Source organism: Centrocercus urophasianus, unplaced genomic scaffold (assembly GCF_019232065.1).
Source record: "Centrocercus urophasianus isolate 14NV4802_14NV808 unplaced genomic scaffold, USGS_Curo_1.0 seq_12, whole genome shotgun sequence".
Taxonomy (NCBI): Eukaryota; Metazoa; Chordata; class Aves; order Galliformes; family Phasianidae; genus Centrocercus; species Centrocercus urophasianus.
In genome coordinates, this window is record NW_024884364.1 from 34,855,577 (window position 1) to 34,881,713 (window position 26,137).

A 26,137-nucleotide genomic window follows, 5' to 3' on the forward strand; every position below is an offset into this window, starting at 1 on the left:
TGTAACAGTGTACCTGTGTAAGTGTAACCTTTGCTAAGTAAGGTAAGTACACTTTTGGTTTGGTCTGCTATCATAACTCTGTGTAATTAAACATTTATTTGTATGTCTGGTTTGATAAATCAATCTTTTTAGAACTTGATTCCTTCATATATGGTATGGATGATCTGCCATCTGCCATGGTCTGATGCTAGCTGAGCACACTGATCCCATTTTCACTAATGGAAGGCTTACATGAAATCTGGCAGCACAGACTGTCAACAAGACTCCTCTTACTGACTACATGATACCAACAAAACTTGTTTCTCAAAATCTAATCATTAGTCTGTTGGTGTCTATTGTCACTTTTTTCCAGATCTTCTTTCCACCAGAACTGTTGTTGGGGTATTAATAGCCTGGTCCTTCTTGGAATTTTCCCAGATTGTGGGAACTGGCTGGTCCATTTATTCTTCTTCATCCCTTGTTGTCTTGATGCAAACTGGCAATAGTGCTAGCAGTTAGCTAGGTAGCTAGCTATTGGGATTGTGTATTGCAGCTGTAATATTCCTCGTGGTGATAATTGATATAAACCCTGCTAATTGTTCCATTACCATTAAAAAATCAGGCAGTTAAATGCGTACATCCAGAGGGGTCTTTCAAATGCTGGGTGAAACATGAAGCATCTCCTCCCTTGTCGTCAGACAGATTCTTGACAGTGAGTTGCTTGTACCTCATTAGTTCTGCTCCCTATGAGGGGATGGGCTTTCCTCATGCCCACTCATCTTCCAGCAGCACTTGCTAGAGGTGTCTGAATGCATGTCATGCCCTTCCAAGGTTAGCACAGCCTGCATAATTATCTACAATCTGGCAACTGGGGAGAATGCTAAGGTGAACCCAATTGTCCTGTTCTTGTCTGAAATAGAGCTAAGTGCAGCACAGTGGCTGCTGTGGTGCTGTGTTTTGGACTTGTGATGAAAACAATGTTGATAGCATATTAATGTTTTAATTATTGCAGAGCAGTGCTTACACAAAGCCAGAGTCATGTCTCAGCTTCTTGTGCTGCCTTCCCAATAAGGAGTCGAAAGTGTGCAAGGAGCTGGTAGGCAACAGAACCAGGACACTGACCCAAACTGGCCAAAAGGATGTCCAGTACCATATGGCATCATGCTGAACTATAGAAGTGGGAGGAGTTGGCATACCACACTTGTAAAAATCTGTGCCAGCAGAGGTGACCTATTGTGTCAAAGCTGCTATGATGACATAGTTGCTAGGAAAATATTGTCCATGCAGGCCATCTTTTATTGGCCCAAACAGATGGAAGACGGAAGGTGCCAAATCTGGACTATACGGTGAGCATGGTAGGACAGTATGCTCCTGGTCTTCACATGTTCTTTACATAGAATTCATATGTCACCACTCCATGGACTGCTGTTTTGATTCTGGCTCATAGCGGTGATACCACATCTTGTCACTGGTAATGATATGATCCAGGAAACTATCACTATCAGCCTTGTATTGGTTCTGACACACTAACTTGTAGTGCTCTTTCTGTTCCTGTGAAGGCATTCATGGAACCAACCTGGCACAAACTTAGTGATATTTCAACATTACTGACACTGTTTCCAGTGCACTGAAGCTGATATTCAACTCTATACACAGTTCCCTGGTTATAGTCGGACAGTTCATGCAGAAGACCTGATCAGGATGCTCTTCATTTCGTGGTGTGACAGCTATGCATGACTTCATAGAATGTGGCTTATCTTTCACGTCGCTGTCACCACTGCTGAAATGCACCACCCACCGCCTCACTGTACTCAAATCCACTGCCTGGTCTCCATCAACGTTCAGTGTTGATGAATGTCAGTGGGTGCCATCTTTTCTGCTTGGAGGAATTCAGTGACACACCTTTGCTTCGTACTCACTTCCATGTCAGATACCATTGTGTCAGACTGCCCCTCTGCTGCCATCTGTCACAATATATAATGGGATATTGGTGGGAAGGTTCAGCTTCTACTGCCATATCACCATCATCCGCCTCTGATTTTGTGTGCCAAGCTCATAAAATATGAGGCACTGCTTTCAGAGCAGCTCTTGTGTATATGTGCACAGACAAAATATATTTCCTTTCATTTTCTGTCCTAATAAACTATCATTATATCAATCCACAAGTTTAATCTTTTTGCAGTTCTTTCCCCCATCCCATTGGAGAGGAGTACTTGACTGTATAGCTGCGTGGTGCCGAGCTGTTGCCAGGTTAAGCCACAGGACTAGCCTGAAGGGCATTGCTGGGTTGAACGTTTAATCTTATATACATACAATAGCTTTAGCTGGGACCACAGATCAGCTCTAATGTTAGCAGGTTACATGCTGATCTACAGTGAATCTGCAGAAAAAATTTTTTACAACCTCCTGGGTGTCATTCATGGTGTTTATTAAAATGCAGTTTGTTGTGATCTTGTTCATGAATAAAAATGTGATGGTCCTGTTCTATTAGGCTTTAACTGGCAGCAGGAAGAGTGATTGCTTATAGAATATATATTGCTTATAATTGGGGAATTTACTGGTGTTTATTCTGTGCATACAGATGCATACACTAAAGCAACATGATTTATTTAAGCTTTTGACCTGCTTCTTTGCAAATCTAAGGGCAGCATCTCCTGGCATAGTGTATAATATGTAATGTAACAGCTTTAATGGATTTTGAATGACTAGATAAAAGCACTTCCATTTCTATTTTGTTTGTCTTAATTAGAGTGCATCAGAGAAGGAAAAGTCTGTGAGGCTACTAGCTACCAAGAATTTAAGTGAGGCAAAATGGCATCATGTCTTTATTTTTCCCTTTTCTCTGGCAGTTTGTAGGTAAGAACTTAGGGAACTGAGGAGAATCCTTTGAATCGTGAAGAAGCTGGGGATCTGGCACCTTGTAAAAGAAGCCATGTAAATTCCAAGACAGTGAAATTACTAGTAATTTCCTATATAGTAGTTTCCTATGTTCTTAGTGGAATGCAGATCTGCGTTGATTAAAATGTATCCTAGATACAGGGATGCAAGCATTCCTGTCACAAAATGCCATGTCATTCACCCTGACTGAGAGCCTCAGGGGAGACTGAGGACTGAACAGGCGGAAGTAGGTGAGAGCATCTGCCAAACCCACAAGGGATGTCCTCCACGCTGTGAATGAAAAGCAGCCACTGGCAGGAGGAGAGGGAAGGCTGTTCTTTTTGTACCTACCCTGTAAATAATGGACATTTTCCCTTTTTTTTAGTGCTAGTCACTTGGCAGCAATTGCAACAAGTTAGATTGTAATTCGATCTTTTTAAAAATAAAATGAAAAAAATAATATTTGTATTACAGCAGTCTAAAAGGGTCAGAATGTACTGCAAGTCTGCAAAGTGATCTCTGTCAAAGGGGACCATAAAGAGGAGTCTCACAAGAGATGTTTATTGATCAGGAAAATTGGCTGGAAGGCTGACAGCTGTGACCTAGTGGCAGTACCAAGATGAAAGCAGTAAGGAAACAGTAAGGAAAGTGAACTGGAAATAAAATATGCATTTCTTAATTAAAACTGAATGCAAAGAAAATTCCTCAGCCTCAGCCCTCCCAGTCTACAGGGTCTGTTTCCTATAAGATAAGGAAAAGGATCTGTGCTCCCACCTAGCTTATTTAATTCAGGCAGCTAGGAGGAAAGCTTCAATTGCATTTGATTACAAGAACTGATTTTTGTTTCCCTTGGGAAGCTGGTTGAGGCCTACAGAAATGCAGAATTAAATACATACTGGAGGAGCTGGCTGAGCCTACTGTGTTTCACATGTCTGTAAAATTTTATGTAAGATTTCAGTTTTTAGATAAAAAATGTAAAAACCTCAAGAATCTCAGAAACAAAACCAGTGATGCTAATGTTATCTTCTGGTTTAAACAGTGTTTTCATTTTGAGAGGGCAAGGATGCACTTGTGTTTAGGGGTTGGTTTTGTGTTGCTTTTTTCTGTGGGTAGAGAGCTGGTGTCACGGTTAACTCCAAAATGACACTCCTCTTTTCTTCTGGTTTGTTTGTTTGTTTATTTGTTTGTTTGTTTTTCATTTTTGCCACTTCTCAGCTCCTGGGAGAGGAAGGAAATTTTTTAAGTCAAACTCCAGAAATATTCTGAAAAGGTTTCTTTTGATTTTATCCTCCTCATTGGCAGGTTTAATTCAGGTATTGAAAGCCCTTGGAGCCCCAGTTTCAGAGACTGTTTAGACTGCAATCCCTTGAATTCTGTGCTTCATAAGGTACCTGAACACTGTTTGTAAAGATGTTTCTTAGTATCTCTAAATAAACAATCTGGTTCTAGGAGGAGGGAGACTTAGTCAACTCTTTTCTCAACTGCTTGGATCTAAGAGTTATATTCACTTTTAAATTCATAGCAGAACCTCAAGCTTTTTTTTTCTATATATTTTAGTGTTATATTTTTTTCTCATTCTGCTTTTTTTTTCATTTAAGACATGTATCTCAGCTTTTGTGTGACTGATATGGGGACAGAGTGAAGATAAACTTTACATCTATAACACATTGGAAACAAATTGCTCCCACTTGGCTTCTTTTCTTTTTCAAGATGCATTTCAGGCCAGTGTGTATGGCTATGCTACATTTAAAATGAAATTACTTATGCTGATCAAATTTCACAAGATGCTTCATCATCCAAAGCTTATGATCCCAAACTGAGTACTGAAATATGATTAGAAGGTATTTTGGCACATCTTAATGTTGTAGGTTTGCATCATTAGTTATCTAGATTTTTTTTCACAGCATTTGTATTTTCTATTTCTATATTTTCTATTTTCTGTATTTTCTTTGTATTTTTTTATCTTTATGACAACTGTCAGCACAGTAACCAGTTGAACTTAGAAGCAGGACAGGTTCTCAAAGAAAAGACTTTACTGTCTCAGTTTTCTCTGTAAGCTTTCTTACCTTTTTTGGCTGCTAGAGATATCATTTGGTGCAACTAGTTGCCATGAGTTTTTTAGTTTTCATGAGAATTATGATTACACGGGAGGCTGAGTACCAAAGGCACATATTATTAGATAAATAAAATGAAAAAAAAAAAAAAACCAAGAACAGTTTTCCACAGTATAGCAAGTGAGAAAATGAATAAGAGAGTCAGGTACTGAGTTCCAGCCTGATGTGACTCCTTACTATTTCTCATTTTCCTCTTCAGGATTTTCTATCTTAAAATCATACAATCATTATGGTTGGAAAGGACCTTTAAGATCATCTAGTCCAAGCACCAGCCCATCCCCACCATGCCCACTGCCCATGTCCCTCAGTGCCACATCCACACGGCTCCTGAACACCTCCAGGGACAGTGACTCCAACACCTCCCTGGGCAGCCTGTGCCACTGCCTCACTGCTCGTCCCGAGAAGAAATGTTCCCTAATATCCAACCTCAAACTCCCTTGGCACAACTTGAGGCCATTCGCTCTTGTCCTGTTGCTGTTAGCTGGTAAAAGAGGCTGTTTCCGTGCTTTACATGAATGAGATTTCTACGATTTTATATTGAGAGAACGAGGTGATTTTATATTGAGAGAACAAGGTGTGTGATGTACCCATGTTTGCAGATCAGCAGAGGGCACTGTATGCCCGCAAAGCTGTGTAACTGAATTAACATGCAGAGTGGCATCCTGGTGAAGTTAGAAGCTGCTACTGTGAGCTTTAGAGGGCTTAGCTGAGGGAGTATCTGTGCTTATTCATGGGTGCAGAGATTGCATCACAGGGTCACGTTTTCTACAATGAAAGCTGACTGTATTGATAAGATGTTTATATCAGCTATAAAACCCAGACAAAGAGCTGCAGATCATGATGTTGAACACTGCTGAGGTTCTACCTAGGCACGTTACATTTAGAGGAGCATGAAGGGGTATTGTGCATGCAAAAGCAGCAGTCTTCTGAGATCTCAGTGTGCAGAGAGGTACTGATGACACTTGCTGGTAAAGCATGTCTTTTCTTCCCTAACCATTCACTCACTGCCACTCTTCGAAGGGAAAGTGTGTGGGACCAGCCCTGTGGCCTCCCAAGTCCTGGGAGTGATATAATATGAGGGGCTGCTAATACTCAGTTGTCGTGCTATGTATTTCCTTTACACTGTAGTAGTAACCTATTTCTTGTTATGTCATCTCCTTGACCTGGTGTACATAGAAAGTCTGTTTCCATACCATTTATATTACGTGGGTCCAGTATAATTAAGCCCAGTGTTGGTTGACGTGACATTCTTCAAAACATGAATGAGAAAATGTGTTGGGAATTATAATAGTTCTAACATTTTAAGTTGGATTCCTCATTTCTCTGTTTGTTTATTCCTGAGACAACTGTGTTCCTTCATTCAGTTTGCTCCCTCTAGTTTCAGCTTTTTCAGTATGCTTTAGCTCATGCTACAGCAACAGTCTTTTCAAGCAGCAAGTACAATAGCAGGTAGACCTCCAGCTGCCAATGCTGATGTTGGAAGCATTGCAAGTTGCATTATGAATCAGTTTCTAAAGACTGTGCATGTTCTTTATTAAATACTATTGAGTGGACTCCTGCTCCTCCCCCCTCCCCCCCCCCCCCCCCAAAAAAAAAAGGTAAGAAATACTTCTGAGCATTATTACAGTTGTGATGTAAAAATATTACATCAGATGATCAGAAGGGGTGGTTATTATTGCAGTATACTGCTCTGATTTAGGTATTAAAAACATTTGAAAAGTAAATGTTTTGTGCATTTTGAGGTGTACTTTTATCTACAATTCTTTTTTTTCTTTGGAGATTGTGCAGCACCAGTAGGTATGGCCTAAATATCAAAAAGCTTGTTGTGTTTGTAAAAGTAAAAATTCCTCTATAGAACTGAATTGTTTTAGTTCTTGGAAAATACTCAGAACTATAAGTGATTTTTCTTAGTGCTGTTTTTGTTTCTGTATAGATCCTGGTCTTGCAGTCTTTTTGCAAACAGAATGCAGCACCTGGAATTTTGTCTGTATAGGAAATAAGAATCAGGCCTTAGATAATGCCTTTGGACCCATTAAATGCAACTTTTACATTAGATTCCCTCTCTTTTGTGATTGTTTTTATTTTTCCCGGTTGAGATTTGCTTTTGTGCTTTATGAGACTTGTCACCTCAGATTTCTACAGAAGTATAGCCAAGTTTTCCCTTTCTACAGTTAAAATGCAGTGAAATAGAAGAATACTAAAACAAAGATAAGTTTTATATGTCTTCTAGCCGTGCGCTCATGAAGAAACACTGCAGGAAATTTGTAAGAGTTGAATTAACTCAGAGGGGATTACTCAGTTAGGGTTGCCTGTGGCAGGGCAGGAAGCTCAGAACAAAATCAATAATTGGAATAACCCATTCTGATGTTGTCCTGGCTTTCTTGAGCGCACCAGTATACATATTTCATAAATCTCAATCTGGAAATGCTGGGTACTAAAAACCAAACTGATGCAGTCTTTTTTTTGAAACACCTATGCAAAGTATTCCACCTCCAGTGCTCAGAACAAAGCAGAGCAAAGCTGACTGCTGGCTGGCATGAAATTTTTATGTGCACCAAAAAGCTAAAAGGTAATTACCAACAAGGTTCAGATTTTACTAGCTGGGACAGGAGATTACTTTGTGATTTATTGCTCTTCTGTTATGATGCCCCCTGGTGAATAGACCATGAGGGTGCATCCCAGTTCAAATTAAGTTCACATTAAGAGTGATCATAATAGTGTCAAAATGTCCGTTTCAGAGCCAAGAGAAGGAAAAACTCACTACTATTCATGATCTCCATCTACGGGAATATATCTTTCATTATGCTGGAGTAATGTATTTTTATATGACTGAACAAGAAAGCTGTAGAGATGCACTTTTTTTCCACTTTGAATGAAAAGTTCTTTCCTGACATTTTCTGCAGTGTTTCTGAATGTGTGCTGTAAAGTCCATTCTTAGATTGAAAGTGAGGTGTTCTGTACCTTTGTACCTCTGCCTCGTGGCTGGGAAACAACTACAACTGTAACAAAACTGCTGGTTGAAAACTTTTTTTATATTGACATATTTTGGCATGTTACAAACACCATGTTGCACGACCTGCAGTTTTGAATGTCCATCTTTCACATAAAGAGGCTAAATCAAACCTAGCTCGACCCTTCTTCATGCAGGTGATCTTTGGATGCTATCTTCAATGAGATATAGTCTCGTTTTTTTTCATTTTTAACTTCTTTCTAAACACTTGATCATGATGCACTGTTTCTCTTGAAGAAAGTCCGAGTAAATCTTCTTTAGTGATCAGTTGTTGTGGCACTGTATCAAGTATCACTTAAAAGTTAGTACTTCTGCCAACTAACGTTCATGCAAATACACTGCCTGCTTAAATATGCAATTTAATATAAGTTTTGAAATATAAGCTATGTGGCACATAATATGATCTTAATTATTCATTTACTCAGTGGACTCTAGAACATGTTATGAAGAAATGAGTAACCATATAGTGCTAATGAGCAATTCTTTGTGACTTTTTAAAACTATTATGTTGCCATCCTTATAGTCAGACAGAGAAATGCCTCATAAATGAAATAGCTCTACCAATTACCTGTCATATTCTGCCCTTAATTATGCTGGACCTTCTGAATTCATAGTAGTGGCTGAATTTATAAAATCAAACTATTAAGTGTATAATGGTATAACTGGGACATTGGTGTTGGCCATGCTCACTCTCCAGAATCTCTATATTACCAGAGATGTGGTTGTTGAATGAGAGGAATGGGGGGTTTGTTATTAAATGCTATGTTTTCTTGCAGCTGAAATCAATTTATATTTATTCCAGGAATGTCTCTGAGCTATGATTTTAGTGCTTGATAGAGCTCATCACAGCTGCTTTGGTCTGATTCTGAAAGAAAAAGAAACACAACTAAATGCAATTACCAATTCTGTCTTTTCATGAGCACTTAGGAAAATGTGCAACATATGTTTCTTATTTTCAGAAACAGCCAGTTTCTCATTTCATTTGAGCAATACTGTTCTGTCTCATTTTTGGACTGACCTTAGTGACTTAGTGATTAAATGTATGCGTTCCTCTAGTGAATATTCAACCATTTAGTGTGGTGTCCTGCACATAGAAGCTATGATTATAATTTTAGTTTTTGTTAGCTTATTGTTTATTTTTTTTAATCATCTTGTAGGGTAAATCTTACCCCTTTAAAGGTGCGTTCCCTCCTCTGTGGAATCCATTGGCTTACCTGGACTACAACAATCTGTGGAGGACCATGGATGAAATGGGAAAGGAGGTATGGCTTGAGGAATTGCAGCTGACTTGAGGAATTGCAGCTGACTACTTCAGCTCTGTGAGGGTCTGATCAGAGGAGTAAAGTAAAAATTGAACCAGGATGCAGATAGGCAAAGCTGCTCTAGCTTGAATGTGTGTAATGCTGGCAGGAGCAACGATATTTTGGTACGTGTATTTTGCTCCACACTGGTAGTCAGAACACATGTGTAAATGGCATCCTGGAAAGCTTGTTCTGAAAGCCATACTGCTGAGCCTGTCTACAGTCATACCTTTGCAGTTTTTAATATACTGGCATCCAGGTTTATGCTTGTGATTTAGCGTTTTGCACAGTCACTGAGGAACTAGCATTTTAAGAGACTTGTCGACCTGTAACATATATCCTCTCCACATTCAAATTCAACCCAACCATTTCAGCTTGTCACCAGTAGTTCATGATTTCCATTTAGATACACACTTTTGAAAAGAAGTGACTGTAACTTGCGTAGATGAACAAGAGACACAGAATAAACCAGAGTTATCCCTCAGTACTGTGCTTTATGTTCTAGCTTTTAACTCTAAAATTAGTCTCTGTTATATCTTACAAAAATACATAAAAATGAACCACCCTCAAGGCATATTCAGTTAAGTTCACTGTACTACCTGTCAGGAATTTGCAAGCTGAGTAACCATATAAAGATGAGATTATATTGGTGATGTTGCAAATATTGGCAATAAAACGGAAGTTCTGCTCCCTACCTTCCATCTTACATATTTCTCTTTCATGCAGTCATTTACTTATAATGTTAATTCTCTCCTTTTTTTGCCTAAACTTTTAATTCTAACCCCAAATGGTATTTCTTCTGAAGATAACACATTCAGAATGAATTATTAGAAATGAATATTAAAACACTACATGAAAGTTACTTTGAAAACAGACCTAAACAAAACTCCAGATTTCCTGATTTTAACCTGAAAACAATTAGTTCACTTTTTATCTTCTGACGTCCATTCATTTGCTGATGAACACTTTTATGTTACCTTAGATTCCCAACGAAGCCCCGTGGAAGGCTCCACATGCAGAAGAATGGGACAGAATGACTATGCAAGATTTCATAGATAAAATTTGCTGGACAAAGTAAGAAACTCTTAAATATGGAAGTAGACATAAAAGTTTATGTTTATATACCTTAGAACTACAAATAGACCCTACTGCTTTGCAAGCAGATATAATTACCACTAAAATACAGCCTTTTTAGGGAAATAAGATGAGAAAATATTTTTATGATAGACTGCAACATCTATCAGCATATGCAGTAGTTTATATTTCCATAACTTTTTAGGCTGATATAAAGATATAAGGAAAATGGTTTTTGTGTAAGGGATTACCTCTGAATACACGGGTAGTACTTTTCATCTGATATATGTCAAAATGTGTTTGACTATTCATGAGAAAATGCTCTGGCTACAGCAGGTTTCTGAATCACACCTTTAATGGAAGAGCCCACCTTTATTCTGTACTGGACCAGCTGATTTTACCAAAGTACTGTAAGAATAACATTTATCTTGAAATGGCCCTAAATCAGTCTAACATCCATCACTCTGTTGTTTAACTGCTGCACTATATACCACCCAGGGAAAAACTGAGAATGAGTGCTTCCTTTTTTTTATGTATACATCAAAGCAATTTTTCTTTACTTGCCATTCAAGAGCAGTTTCATTGTTTTTCTTCTCTCTGAAACAAAAATACGTTATTTCTTCCTTGCTGTAAAGGAGATTGATTTCAACAGCAACAGCTTCAGAATTTCTAAGCACCCCACACTGTGCTGCAGGACATCTGAACAACCTTAGTGGAAAAGCCTGACACTGACAGTGGCATCTGGGAAGCATTTTTATGGTTTCAGCCAGTCTTTAGAGGGTAACATGATCTTGTTAATCAACAGCAGGCTCTAGTCCAAAATTTTCAGTGTTGTGGTCATTTTGTTTTCATTTGCAACAAGAATTATAATTGTGCATACCTATATAGAAAACCTTTCTCATTTGTGCCACCATCCATACTTGGTTAAACAAAATAGAAATACATGCTTTCATCCTGCTGACCATCTTAAACTCTGTTTTGGTAAGGAATTATTCAAGTTATCAGAACACCACATGCTGTAGTCAATATCTGATAGCTCTACCAATCATAATTTTTCAAACTCTGTGATGGAATAAGTCTTGACATTTTACTTCAGTATTGGCATGACTGTCAGGCTCCCTTAATTCCAAGATGCTTTTCAGATTTTATTTGTGCATCTCAACTTGATTTGCCCGGATTTGGATAACGTGCTTTAGAAACTTCCCACTCCAGAAGGTAGTGATCCAGAAGGGTAGCCTTCTACTGTTTCCCCTCATCTAACAGACTGTACAGATTTGCTTTTGGCTAGTCTCATGTGCTGGAAGTGCCCTGTGTGCCCTTGGCTGAAATCGTACTGCCATTTCTAGGTGAAACACCAGAGGAAACTGGGGAACTGAAATGCTGAAAAGCAATGGGAGAAAGCAGCAGAAATGATAAGGTTTTAACTACTGCCTAGTAGCTTCTGCCTATCAGATATTAGTAAACACATGCTCTAATTCTCCCAATAAACAAATCATCTTTCAGTGCTGATCATATTTTACAGTATTTTTTTGTGCAGACAAAAAAGATAAATATTTTCTGTATTATTCTTTAGTGGTCAATAATGAAGTCAGAACACACTCATTTCAGAAAGTGGGTTAGCTTTTCACTTCAGCAGGGCTGTGTGCATTTTTAGCAGAGATAGGAGACTTTTTCTTCTATGTAGAACTGCAACTGAGTTTGGAATACTATGTTTGAATTATGCTTTTCTCTTTTTTTTTATTGTATTGGAAGTTCAAAGGCTGGAAAATGTTCAGCTGACAGTGGATTCAGTGCTGGCTTTGGAGTACATTCGTTATCTGGTGCTTAGCATATGAAATGCATTTAGACGCCCAATCACTTTTTTTCATGGTGCAATTAAGCTGAGCATCTTGTGGTCCTGTTCCAAATGTCATTTTTAAATCTTTCTCAGAATGAGGGTAAAAGAAGCATTTACTTTTAACAGGAGGAATGAGCCATAATTAACTGTCCTAGAGTAACACAAGATGTAGAATTTTATACAGTAATTCCCAGTATTTCTTTCCTTGGTATGTTCCTGCTGCAGCAGCCCCCCCCAAACACAACAGAAGAGAACAGTGTGGGGGAGTGCTGTCTAACCAGAGACGTTAGATAATTAACATCTATGATACCTAACCTTTTTAAATGGCAAATATTGAATAATCCGTATGCAATGTGCTTGAGGGGCAGGCATTTCATAGAATCATAGAATCATAGAATCACCAAGGTTGGAAAATACGTAAAAGATCACCCAGTCCAACCGTTCACCTATTCCCAATAGCTCCTACTAAACCATGTCCCTCAACACAACATCCAGCCTTTCCTTGAACACCCCCAGGCTCAGTGACTCCACCACCTCCCTGGGCAGTCCATTCCAGTGCCTGACCACCCTTTCTGGAAAGTAATACTTCCTAATGTCCAGCCTGAATCTCCCCTGCCGTAGCTTGAAACACACAAGTGCAAACAGAATAGCAGATGTTGGATATAACCCAGGAACCAGGAGGACATGATGGTTTTGCTGTCCTGTGAAGACAGGAAAGCTTCCTTTCCATAATCCCAAGTCTGGGATGGCAAGCTGATTTTGTGTTAGTAGCCTAAAATGCCATTAGCTTTCATTGGCTCTTGTGTTTCCTAATTTTGCTGGAATACAGCAGTATTTGATTAATGTTTTTTATAGTGTTTCTTGAAAAATGTTCCATACAACCAATTGCTACTGTTTTCTCTTTCATCTGAAATCAAGGAATTCTTTGCCCTCAACTCCAGTGGAAAAAAGTTGACGAAGTCATTATCTCTCCAACTAAAGAACAAGATTGACATCTTTCTTCAGTCTTTAAAGCAACAGTTTCTCGTCTTTGCTGCAGGGCTGCCAAGAGTTTTGCAACTCTGTTTGTAAATGTGGATGTCACTTCTGAACCCCATGAGGTGTCTGCTCTCTGGTTTTTGTGGTACGTGAAGCAATGCGGGGGGACAGCCAGGATTTTCTCAACAACCAATGGAGGACAGGTACTGTCAGCCATCACCTTCTGCAGCTGTTGATGGACCTTTCTTTAAGTTCCATTCTTCTCTATATATATAGTTAAGTTCAGATGGCAAGCTGATACACCCCTGACTTTGTCCAATTGCACAGTAGCAACAGCACTATTTGCATGCATTTACACAGTAATCAGACTCTTGGAAAACTTGTGTTGAAGGCTGTGTGCTGAAGTCATTGACCTAGGGATCAGTACATTTATAGCAATTCCTGACTGTCTCTTTTTTTGGGGTCTGGTCAGAACACGTTGTTTATTCAGTTTGAAATGTTGTGGGGCTGAAGCGAGCCTTACCACTTCAGAACTACTTCATGAAGATGGGAATGCTAACTGGGAGAGTGTGTAGAAGCACTCCAAATGGATACTGGAATTGTAGCCAAGAGCTCAGTTCCTGAAAACACAAGCTTTCAAGGATTAAGCCTGTAAAGATTTTAAAATCAGTCTGAAGAAAATGAACACCTATGCTGAAGTACAGTGTCGCTCTAAAATGATTGTAAACTGGCACATTGGTGCTATTTCTGCATTTCAAGAAAGTGAAGGCTCTATTAATGGTCTACTTTAGAAATGCAAATTTTATTTAGTATGTTAGAAACAATTGTATTTTTAGAAAAGTTATTTAGTCATATAAAAGTACCTAAAAATAAAAATATGAAGAATTCATTACAGCACATTAAAATACATTGGTAGATATGCACAGATAAATCAATAATTGTAGACAATTTGATTATAAATATTTTTCATAAAATATTATTTGTATTTCTCCAGTATGTTAGAGGTGATTTTTTTTTTTTTAAGTTAAGTTAGGTTACACACTTTTGGTGTGAGCTATTTCATTTCTTATATTTTGTTATTAGGTAGATCAGGGTTTCTACTTCTCATGCAGACTTAAGCAATGAAAAGCAATCAGGTTTAAAAGTTTAAATCCTTATAGGAAATGTTGCTTATTCACTAATATCTGTGGAATCCATTCGGAGACTGCGTGAAAGTAAGTTTTTCTTGTGACATTACTGATACTTCTAGTTTTGGCTGGTAGTCAAACATGGGAGGTGCAGAAGTTCACAGAAAGAAAAAGTAATGTATAGACATTTTCCAAGTGAAACTGCTAAACTTAATTACAAAGGTGTGGCAATAACAGAAGAATAGAGTTTGGTTTGAATCCCAAGCAAAAGACTTGTTATGATACATACTGTCTTTGCAGGCACTGTTGTGCTGATTTCTCTCTGCTATGTTGTTGTTTTCTGTGTTTCAGGAGAGGAAGTTTGTTGGAGGCTCTGGACAGATCAGTGAGAAAATAATGGAACGGTTGGGAGGTCGAGTGAAGCTGAAGAAACCAGTAGTCCGCATTGACCAGTCGGGTGAAAATGTCATAGTGGAAACCTTGGATCATGAATTATATGAGGTGATGAAACCTCTTACATCTCAGCCACCATTTTTGTTTGGACAGCTAGAAAATTTGTTTTCCTTTGTGACTTCTCCAAAATACTGTAGAAAAATATAACAGAGACTGAAATGACTACGACAAGTCATGTTTTCTTGTTGTCCCTGCCTAATAGTAATCAATGACAGAGTTTTAAAGTGATATCTAAAAAGCAAAGTTTATATTGAAATTCCTTCCTCTCAAGCATCTTTATTTTATGTTCTGTTACCTTCGGAATAGACAGGCAGTAGTGGAGTGAACACAGCAATGTAGCTTGGTAATAAACTTCCTATGAAAGCATTTCCATTTTGGCTTTGAAGTTGTAAGAAAAGAGACCAGATGGAAAGAAGACCAACCAACTCTTGTAACATACAAAATCTCTCCCCTGGATTTTTTCAGGAGCTGGGAAAAGAGCAGCTGTCCATCATTGCAACAGATGGCTGTTTATATAATGCTTGTTTGTTGTTTTGGCAATCAGGATTTTGTGAGGGTTTGATTTCACGTTTCTTATGCTAAATGCCAAAATTGCTTTTGAAAGATAAACCCTGCAACCTCTCTAGAAGTCTGCTGAGATCATTAGAGCAATATTTAGGATGAAGTAGTGGAGAATGTATTTGGCTTACGTATAATTTTTTTTCCAGGGCAAATATGTGATCAGTGCCATTCCCCCAGTTCTTGGTTTGAAGATTCATTTCAACCCACCTTTGCCCCCAATGAGAAACCAGCTCATCAACCGAATCCCGATGGGCTCAGTCATCAAGTGTATTGTGTACTATAAGGAAACCTTCTGGAGGAAGAAGGGTATTATGTTTTAATTAAAGGGAATAGTAGTAATAATTGTGACAGAGAGAGGGAGAAGGTACGTGGGAGCAGAGCAGGCTATGAGTTCAGAGAATTATGGGTCTTAGGAAATTTCTTATATACCATTTTTGCCTTTCCCTGCTTGAGAAATTTGAGGGAAAAAGGTTTAGAAAAGAGAGTGGGTGGGAGAAGAAAAAGAAGAGGAGGAGTAGTTGTGAGGGGGAAAGCAAAGTGCACTCTTGCCTGTTGCTTAGCACCTTGTTCCTTGTTGTCCTCTCTTTTTCCTTCACATTCTTGAAATTCATGATTATGAGTCTCTCCCACTTGTACAGTAATCTAAAGGTACAAGTGATATATGATGGAGACAGGTCTTATCTCATCAATTATCAGCCTGCAAAACCTCTGCCTTCTCGATGCATTGGAAAACATTCACTTAGAGTATCTTCCCATAGACATCCCTACCTGCACCATTTATGTCCTGATTCCTCAGATTTCTTTTGCATCTTACTCTCAGACAAACTGCGCTGTAATAAGCACTCATTTCTCTTCAGTGGTTATGAGTCTCCATTTGTACTTGTGTAGACATGTCACACACCCTTCATCTCTATGAATGATTTTAACAGTTCTGTATTTTGACATATTCTGGCCATTAGGTTTTAGAATGGATTAGCAAGAGGTGACTCCATTTCCTGGTAGAATCCATAGTTTTCATACTCTCCTTTTCTTCTGATTGTTCTTTTAAGAACACCTGCATTTTCAAAACAATGTACAAACATCTCCTCCTGGGTCTGACGTAAATGTCATGTATGGAAACAATTGTGCTAGGGGCATTTGAATACCTTCAGTATCTGAGAACAATCTGTTTCTTTGCAGTTTCTGTGCAACCTTACTAACTGGGTTGCAGAATAATTTAGTTTTATAACTTAAATTTAAGAATAGAAGATTCTTTTATTGGCCTTTTCTTAAATAACACTTCCAAAATTGTTGTCAGCAGATCCGTTCTGGATGGTATCTAGCACTTCCATGAGCCAATGCGATCTGCCTTGCAGGTCAGCAGGGGATGTGTGCTAGTTTTTTGTCACTTAATGGAGATCACCCTGCATGTTTTTTTTTTTGTTTGTTTGTTTGTTTTTTTTCTTTCTTCTTTCCTTCATTTTCATATATCCTTGTATTAGAATTGAAGAATCAGAGAACTATATGTTTTGAGGGGAACTCTGGACGTCAGTTAATTCAGTTAATTGCTCAAAGCAGTGTGTTTTTAGATCAGGTTGTTTAGGGATTTTTGTAGATAAATTTTGAATATTTCCCAGTATCTCAGAAGCTCACTGCTGTGTTCAAATGCATGGGTCCTATCTTCTTTTCCCCCTTATGCTTACAGGGTATTGTGGTACCATGATGATTGAAGATGAGGATGCTGCAATTAGTTTAACACTTGATGATACTAAACCTGATGGCAGCTTTCCTGCTATAATAGGGTAAGAGACAGAAAAGATGTACAGTTCATGCCTTTTTATTTTGTCTTAGAAGCAACAACTGAAACAGAAAATCTGCTACTTTTGAATGCTCTGATAAAATAAGCTCCTTGATCCTTGTAGGTCCTTTCCAACTGTGGATATTCTATGATTCTGTGGTAGTTAAAGGGTTGGATCTCAGTGTAAGGTGAATATTTTCCATGAGTCTTACTTCCAATAAAATTCTCTTTGGGATTTATTAGCAAATTTTAAAATATGAAATACTATTTCTTGTTTTTTTCTCCCTGTCATATTTTGCCTTGTCATGTTGCAAAATATAAAAGTGGAGAAGGAGAAAGAAAGGAGGAGGAAAAAAGGGAGTGAATGCACAGATTTAATGTTTTCTCCAAATATTTTGCTCCCCCAAAACTTGCAGCTCTTTAAATGAAAATTTATTCTCTAGCACTCATTATTTTTATTTTAAATCTGGCAGATCAGTCTTAAAAAGTTACTGATTTCCTGGTCAATCTCAGATTTCAGCTATTGTTATTGCATGCTGCATGCACTGCTGTATAAGATTTAGGTCACTGGAAAACAGCTCATACAGATCTTACAACCTACGAGTTCCATCCGTAGTCAGTAAAGCTTAAATCATTACATGAGGTGAAATGGGTATTTTGGATGCAACTTGAAAGCCAATATTACTAATCGCATCACATCATCAAAAAGTTTGGGTGTTTTAAATAATGCAGCAAATGTAGTAACATAATGGAAACAAATTGTTTGTGGTCTTCCTTTTTTGCAGTTTCATTCTTGCTCGAAAGTGTAGAAGACTGACCAATCTCACAAAAGAAGAAAGGTGAGTACAAACGTTGGAAATTTGAATGGGTTCAGAGTCTGGCTTTTGTTATAAACAACCAGAGCAAGAAAAGGTGCCCAGATTGGAAGGAGGATGAAACCTTGTGGCAATAGGCAGAAGTGTCACTTTCAGGAAGAATTTCTTGTATTTGTTTTTTGGGGAAATCCTGTGGGGCCTTCATCCAAAGTGACAGCTGATATGGCAACCAGTCTCTTCTGTTTGGAAACACTCTGGAACTGGTTCTCAAACTCCAGCAGGGCTACTCTGGTTGTGTGCCCCCAATAGAAGAACTGCTGTAAGCTGCTGCTGATTATGAAGTAGTGTATATGTCCTGCTGAGCTCACTGGGAAGGATATAGGGCAGCCTCATCCTCCACTGCTACCTGTCTAGCTTCCTGCAACTGCTCTGAGCTGTTTCAAGGCTTGTCAGAAGGGATAGGTCTGTCCACTGTGCTTGATTTTGCTAGTCATCCTGGTGGGTGTCCTTTCAGCATCTTTTGCTGAACCCTAATGCTGCTGCATCTGCTGTGAACAAGACCTTAGGATCATAAAGAGGTCAAAAAGCTGCCTCCAGCTCTCCTCCCACAGTTACAGACAAAAATGCCCTTCAGGCACAGATGAAGGTCTTTGTTACTGTCTTGAAAACAAATGTGTGCATACAGAACTGCTCTTTTGTCTATTATGAAAATAGAATTTACAAAATAATGGACTTTTTTTTCCATCACACTGATTCACAGGATCAGATTAAATTAAAAGCTACATGTAGACTGTGGAAATGAGAAGAGCTTTATTTTGACACAGAGAAAATGTATTTGTATTTTAAGTATACCACAAGGAATATCATATCCAAATAAGCAAATATTTTTAGGGTAATGGCTAGCCTAACTAGAGGAGATGTAGTCATCTCAAATTGGCTTTGCGGGTAGTCTAGCAGTCTGTGGATAATGGATCTAGCTAGAGCTGTTAGTATCCTAGTCTTTTGAAGTGACAGCTTGAAATCACAGCCTCTCTTCATTTTGTCAGTATTGGATTCAGGCTTTGGTGGATAGAAATAATGTAGTTGTTCTGAAATCCAGCATGCCCAGTGTTTTCAGTCATCGTAAACACCAAATGACATCTTACACTGTGTCAGCCTATGAGATATTACTGAGCAATACATGTGAATAAATTCTTTTTCTCTAAAGGGCTATTCTAGTGATGGGTAAGTCACAACTGAAGAAAGGAATTTATTTCAGTAAAGAATGGTCATGAAACTTGTGTGTGTTTGTAGGTACACCCTGGTGCAGGGATCAAGTGTGCCTCTCTGACCTGTGTGGTCCTAGCCACAGCCAGTCCAGGCAGGAGCCTCTTGGACTGCAGCTCCTTCCTTGTACACCAGCACAAGTCTCCTTCCACTGGAAACTGGGGTCCAGTAGAAGGCATAGTGCAAATGGTTTCTGTTATTTAGATACAGGTTATGATGTTATGATGTTATTTAGATAGGTTAAGATGTTTTGGTGCAGTCCTACGGAGAGTGGCTGAGGGAACTGGGATTATTCAATCTGGAGAAGGATCAGGTGAGATCTTATCGCAGAATCACCTGAAAGAAGGTTGTAGCAAGGTAGGAGTCAGCCTCTTCTCCCAAGTAACAGCAATAGGATGAGAGGTAATGGCCTTAAGTTGTCCCAGGAGAGGTTTGAGGTTGGATATTAGGAAAAAATTATTCTCTGGAAGACTGGTGAGGCAGTGGCACAGGCTGCCCAGGGAGGTGATGAAGTCATTATCCCTGGAGGTGTTTGAGAAATGTGTGGATGTGGGTACTGAGGGACATGGTTTAGTGAGTAATATTGTGATAGGTGGATGGTTGGACTAGATGATCTTAGAGGTCTTCTCCAACCTTAATGTTTCTATACACACAGATACTATGAGCAATGGCTGGGCTCCAGGTTTGTCACAAGATCAAGAGAGTCAGGTTTTCAGTACTGAATGTGAGGAGTGGGATATAGTGTCTGTGGCAGCTATCCTAAATCATGGCTGTAAACATCAGTGGTGGGAGGGCATGGGAAATGCTTTACAGTTTAAGCCAGATGTAAGGGGGTGAATCTCACCACTTCCTTCCAGCTAGGCCAGGTGCCAATGAGTAATGACAGTGTTAGGTTTTACCTTGCCTTTCATTGCTGCACAACAAAGGTATCACATAGCCTTGGGATAAAAGGCCAGGGCAAGGAGCTGTGTGTCTGCACATGCACTTCATCCTCACTGCAGGGAGGAATCCTTGTGTGTCACTTGATAGGATCCTACCTAAACAGCTCCACTGGTAACATTCCTCTTATTTGGTACTGGTGGCAATTTCACAGCTGAGTCCAAAGCCAAGAAATAAGGATTATATTTGCTGCATATTCCATATGTTCCATACAAGCATTAGCAATAAATTCATAAATAAGAATTTATTTAAACTATTCAGAAACAAAGGAGACAGATGGTACAGAGAGGCCAGTGCATCTGCAGGGATTGCTCTTATTAGGGAGAATTATCTCAGTAACAGATTACTGTTGGTACATTTGCAGCCCTTTGGAAACTACTTTTCTGTGCGCTGTCGTGTGGTGGTTTTTCTTTCTTTTGAATACCGTGTTACTGATAAATAATTCCTTCCAAGGTCAAAGTTTCTTCGTAGTCTGAAGATACCCTTGACCTGTAGCTTAATATTTTCTCTTACACAGCTATTTTTAACTAAATTTATGTGTGTTTGCAATGTGGTTGGCAAACAGCAGTGATCTTGCAGCATCCTGGAGCCCTTCAGATGTCCATACCTGAGCATCCTTACCACCTTCTGCTCTTCCATTTCTGGGCTCCTGAGAGGGTCCACACATCACATGTGGAAAAGGGACAGGGCACACATGGATCTTGAGGGGTGCTCCTCATCTTCGTCATGGTGCTGGAAGAAACAGGAGCAGATGGGTCCCTGAGTGATGCTCACTGGATCCTTGCAGTGTTATTGACCTGCCCTAAAAGCGGGAGCCCAATGGGCATTTGTGAGGGGTGGTGAGCAGATCCTAACAGAGGGCTTTTGCTGGTTCCTGCTGTTAAAATGGCTTTGTTTGGTTGAGACACTGCAGAGGTCCTAGTGGAACGTAAGGCATGGTGGTCACTTCATTTGGAGAGTGAGAGGCAGAGGAGCTGGTTTCTTTCGTTATGGCTGTTGCTGAATCCCTGTCTACAAGGAGATGTTCATATTTAGGTCCCACAGCTCTCTAAGTCCCCTATCCAGTCACTCTGTATTTCTGCTTCTGTCCAGAAGCTTCAGAAAGGAGTTGCTTCCCTTTCATGTACTGCCACTAGGCTCATTGCCTTCCAGCAGCAACAACACCCTGTGGCCACAACTCTACCCTAGCTTGCACAGAAGGACACCTTCTTCAAGGGCCTTCAGACCTTCCTCTTCTTTTTCTCATCCTCTTTTTATAGTATTTCTTGAGTTCAGCTGCCCATGGGTATAGCTGGGCTGCATCCTAGGGCACTATCAGTGGGATTTTTTCATACTCTCATAGAGTTGGAAATGAGACCTGTACAGATATGGAGCTGCTGCATTGCTGTGACTTATGGCCAACGTGGCTTTTTCTGGAGCATAGGGTTTACTTCTAGAAGTAAACACTTTTTCAGTGTTGTGTTTGTGTCCATTTGGTTTTCATAATGGCTTAATTATTATTTCATTTTCATCTTCTTTTTGGAAATTGGTGCAGTGCAGCTAAATGTAAGACCCAGAAGCTTATAAGAACAAACCTAATTGCACTTGGGGCTTGCTACAGAATGAACTATATACATGGATTTATGGACTCATAAACTAAAACAGGAGGAGATTTTATAGATACAGAAATAAAGAACTGTTTCTCTGAGAGCCTCAGGCTATCAATACCTGCATCTTTGTAAGAACAAATTTTATCTTGGACTACGTGCCAAGAAAAAAAAGTGCAATCCCTTACTTCTTTTTTTTTTCCTGACAGCCTAGAGGACCTTTGGGTAATATATGAACTTGGGCTGCTAGAGTTATCTTAAGGGAACAGCTTGCATAACTGCTGGTAAAATTGGCATTTATGCAGCACAGAAGTTTATTGAGTGAAAGATATTCCTGAAGTGATCTGCTCCAGTGTCTGAGCAATTAGAATAGATCCCAAAAGTGGAACCTCAAGTTTGAGCAAATCCTTACACTTACTATCTTGAAACTTGAACATTTTAGGGGCAGTGTATTTTCTCTTTTCTTACCCAGAAGCCTTTTGTTGTTTTTGTCTTGCAGGAAGACAAGGCTGTGTGAACTCTATGCAAAAGTTTTGGGATCAGAGGAAGCTTTACATGTAAGCGCACAATCTAAATCTTTGTGTCTCTCATCAGTATTGCTGCAATTGGGAAGGGCAGAATGGGACTGGAATGCAGCAGTTCGTTGGAGCACAGCACTATTTAGGAAGTGGCTCATGATACAGGAGGTTTTGCTGCTCTCTGTGGAGAAGTGGAGAGTATGTTACAGCAAGTCTTGTTTTGTGACAGAGAGGATATGAATCCTTTCATGAAGCAGTAAAAAGACAAATATATTCTCATTCTCTGCATTGCTGAGGGTGGGATTCATTGTGTTTACTACCATAAATATCAACAGTTCTGAGATTCCATCTTAATCCATGTTGAGCGCAATGTTTCTTCTCTCTTACTAGATGCTAAGATCCACTACTACACATATTTTTCTTTTTGTCTTTGCTTTCCCTTCTCTTGTCTGTAATGGTAAATAACTGATAGGATTTTTGTCATCTCTGACTTAAGTTATGTGATCAAAGCCCTTTATCCTTCAAGGGTAATTTTACATGAGTAAATGTTGTAGACACCAATCTCAAGATTACATCATTTTAAACGTAGCAATACTGTAGGTCAAACCATGCAAGTACCACACTTTGCATTTTTTAACAGTATGCTTTTGGACCCAGTGTACACATTACAAATATTACACCAGTTTATACCAGAGGTTAATTTTGCTTTTCATTGCTCAAAGCATAAATCTGTGCTCAGAGCATAAATTTACATGGACCAGATTAAGAGGATTATCTTCTGCAGTGCTCGGATTGTCTATTTTTTTGAACAGCTAGCAGTATCTAAAATTAAGGTTTATTGTGTCTGATCCACATTGCATTAACAGACTTGTTAAATGCGTTCAGACATTGTCATGCAACAATCATAGGCTGTTTTCACTGCTGTCTCCTCCTTTCTCTTATTGGCTTCTCTGGGACTTTATCCTTTCCTTGAGTGAATTAATGTCTGTTTTACAGCCAGTGCATTATGAAGAGAAGAACTGGTGTGAAGAGCAGTATTCTGGAGGCTGCTACACAGCCTACTTCCCACCAGGCGTAATGACTCAGTACGGAAGGTACAGTGTGTCTATTTATAGTGGGCTTCGGAGTGGCAAGATAAGACCAAGTTAATAAATAATCTTAGGAAGGGTCATAAATCCTCTGTCACTCTGTTGGCTTTATACCTTTGAGATTGCTAGAGAATATTTTACACAGATCTTCTAACCTTCCACTTGTCTCAGTTGGGCTTTATGATGGATGACTACAGTATCATTAGGGTTTGTTGTGTGGGTTGTTCTTTTTTTATTTTTTTTGCTGTTATTTCTTTTTCCCCTTTTGGTTATTTGGTGAATGCAACTGAGTAGATTTTTGGAAGCGAACTAGGAAGTCTTCAGCTTCTGTTTACAAAACAGACATTAGGTATTTGAGATCAGTGTTACCATTTCTAGACCGTCTTTTGCTGGTGTTTTGTAAATACTTGTGGAGAGTTAATTCCTATCAACAATGACATTCTGGTCATTTCTTTGGACAGTTCCTTTTAGCAGGCAAAGCTTAATACCTTAAACAGTGTGCAATTGTATATGGTCCTCCTGGGCAAACATTTTTGCATGAAAATAAGATTTGCCAAAAAGAAAAGGGTTTGCTGCTCAGAGCAGTGATTGGCTTTCAGATACATAGTTCTTAATTTACTTGAAATATAAGTTTTCACAATTAAAACAAACAAATAAACAAAAAACCTGAAGCCAACAAAACAGCTGTAATGAAGAACATATGTGGTCCTTAGTTTTTAAAGTAATTTTAATGACACTAATTATTGTAAATTATGGAAAAATGCAGCATAAAATCTTTTATTTCCCGGTTGTTATTTAGATATTATGGGGATATATTTCAGAATGCTGCACTGTGAAGTGTGAAGAGCCAGTATCACCAATCACTAGTATTTGAGACACTGGATAAAATTATGAGATATAAAAAGTCTCATTTCAAACTAATTGTCTTTTACATCTACACAAGCACTAGATTCACATCTAGAAATAGCGCTGCAAGAACTGCATTGTGAAAGATTAGAAAACATGAACACTGATTTGTTTACCCTAAGAAATGCCTTGCAATGCCAACTACCCATCCAACTCAACTCGCTCAAAGTTAGTATCTCTAAGTAACTGCTGTTATTTAAAACACACTTATTCTAATGTTAATCCAAAGATTCCATTGTCTTATCTGATGTGGCTGATGTGATTTATTGCTTGTTCTCCCTCAAGGATTCTTCGACAGCCCATTGGCAGGATCTACTTTGCTGGCACTGAGACAGCCACAGAATGGAGTGGATACATGGAGGGGGCCATACAGGCTGGAGAAAGAGCAGCCAGAGAGGTAGAGGCACAAGCCCAAAACTGGGGGTGCTGTCAAATACTCTATGGAAGATGAAATGTATTCTGGTTGGAGGCAAAATGGGACCTGAGCATTAACATTTTTAGACATTCTGAAAAAGAGGATAGACTGCAAAAAGGATGAAGAAACATTGGACTTGGAATGCTTAGGAAAGGCTCTTTGAAAAACCCATAGATTGTGCTTCATGACTTCTTTAATGTAAGAATATCCATTGCAGCACAACCTCCACAGATGGTAGCAGAGAATTTGGCAAGTGAGCTCGATCAGTAAAAATGTGATGTTTTTCATTCCCTCATTTACTTGTGGATGGAAAGTAAGTTTAAAATCCAGTACAGGGATGTTTCCCACTCTATTTTATTGAAAAGTTGATAGCGTTCCTGAATCTTGTCTAGAATAAAAGCGTATTGTAAAACACAGCAAATCTTGTTAAATCTACAAGTGACGGGAACAGGAAGAACATTAATATCAACACCTCCGTTTCATTTTACTGTAGCTGTTCATCTTGCTGTCTTTTATTACTCTCAATTCAGAAAATCTTTGCTTTCCTATTTGTATCTGGTGTCTTTGATACTATGAATGGTTACTTTTTCATAGTGAAGGTTTCCTGTTTAATCTTACTTTTTTTCTGGCTGAAAGCAGTGGTGTTTCATTATAAGATAATGTTCCTCTCCCTACATCATGGTAAAACTTAATAAACAAACCACTCAAGACAATATTGGCTGCTCTTGTTGTATCTGTGTATGCACATCTTACTTTCCTGTGAGTGTTTACTTAACTCTTAGTCATATTCATATCACCTTAGTCACATAAGACTAATCAAGTTCTGGTATCTGACATGGAGCAGCTAAACACTGAGAGCTTCTTCTGTTATGTTTTCTGTTTTCTACTAAGAGGGGTGTCTTATTAAATATTTGGCCTCCCCAGAAATGTGTTGTAAAAAGATCACATTTTCTTGAAAATTTAAGTACACAGAGATTTTTGTGCTGAGTTGTTGTCTTAATCATGCTATTTTAAAACGAACACTGAAAGCCAGCCTTTTTCCCCTTCAAAGAACAAGTGGTGCTTACTAGGAAATTCTATTTACTTTCAGGTACTGTTTGCTATGAGGAAAATCCCAGACACTGAAATTTGGAAGCCAGAACCTGAATCGATTGTAAGTTTTTATGTGGATTAAATGGATTATGATTTTATCTTTGGTATTGTGGATGAGAAAAAAAATAGTGGCTTTTTTTAAGCTTTGTAAACCAAAGCCACAATAATCTTTTTTTACTTAACAAAAGTGCTCTTCTCTAACAGGAAAGTAAGAGAAACTAAGAGAAGTCATCCATCTGGCAACTCTGAAACATCAGATCAGAAAGAATTGCGCTTCTTAACCAGTCAATTAATCTTTTTAATGCACCTCTTCCTTTTAACTGAGTACAAAACTTGCATACTGTGTACTTCTTAATAACATGAATGGCTTCAGCCCAGTTCTATTTCTGCTCAAGAATCTTTTTATATGTATCCTGCCTCTAAC

At 38.8% G+C, this 26,137-nt stretch overlaps 1 protein-coding gene across 1 annotated transcript in view; it reads left to right on the forward strand.

The window, feature by feature from the left end:
- MAOB (monoamine oxidase B) overlaps nt 1-26,137 on the forward strand; it is a 52,915-nt gene that overhangs the window by 22,080 nt on the left and 4,698 nt on the right. The window contains exons 4-14 of the mRNA XM_042809888.1: nt 9,138-9,242; nt 10,264-10,355; nt 13,232-13,373; nt 14,649-14,798; nt 15,458-15,617; nt 16,996-17,092; nt 17,874-17,927; nt 22,194-22,251; nt 23,209-23,306; nt 24,492-24,603; nt 25,712-25,774. Of these exons, the coding sequence (XP_042665822.1) occupies nt 9,138-9,242; nt 10,264-10,355; nt 13,232-13,373; nt 14,649-14,798; nt 15,458-15,617; nt 16,996-17,092; nt 17,874-17,927; nt 22,194-22,251; nt 23,209-23,306; nt 24,492-24,603; nt 25,712-25,774 (1,131 nt within the window). The remainder of the gene's footprint in view (nt 1-9,137; nt 9,243-10,263; nt 10,356-13,231; nt 13,374-14,648; nt 14,799-15,457; nt 15,618-16,995; nt 17,093-17,873; nt 17,928-22,193; nt 22,252-23,208; nt 23,307-24,491; nt 24,604-25,711; nt 25,775-26,137) is intronic.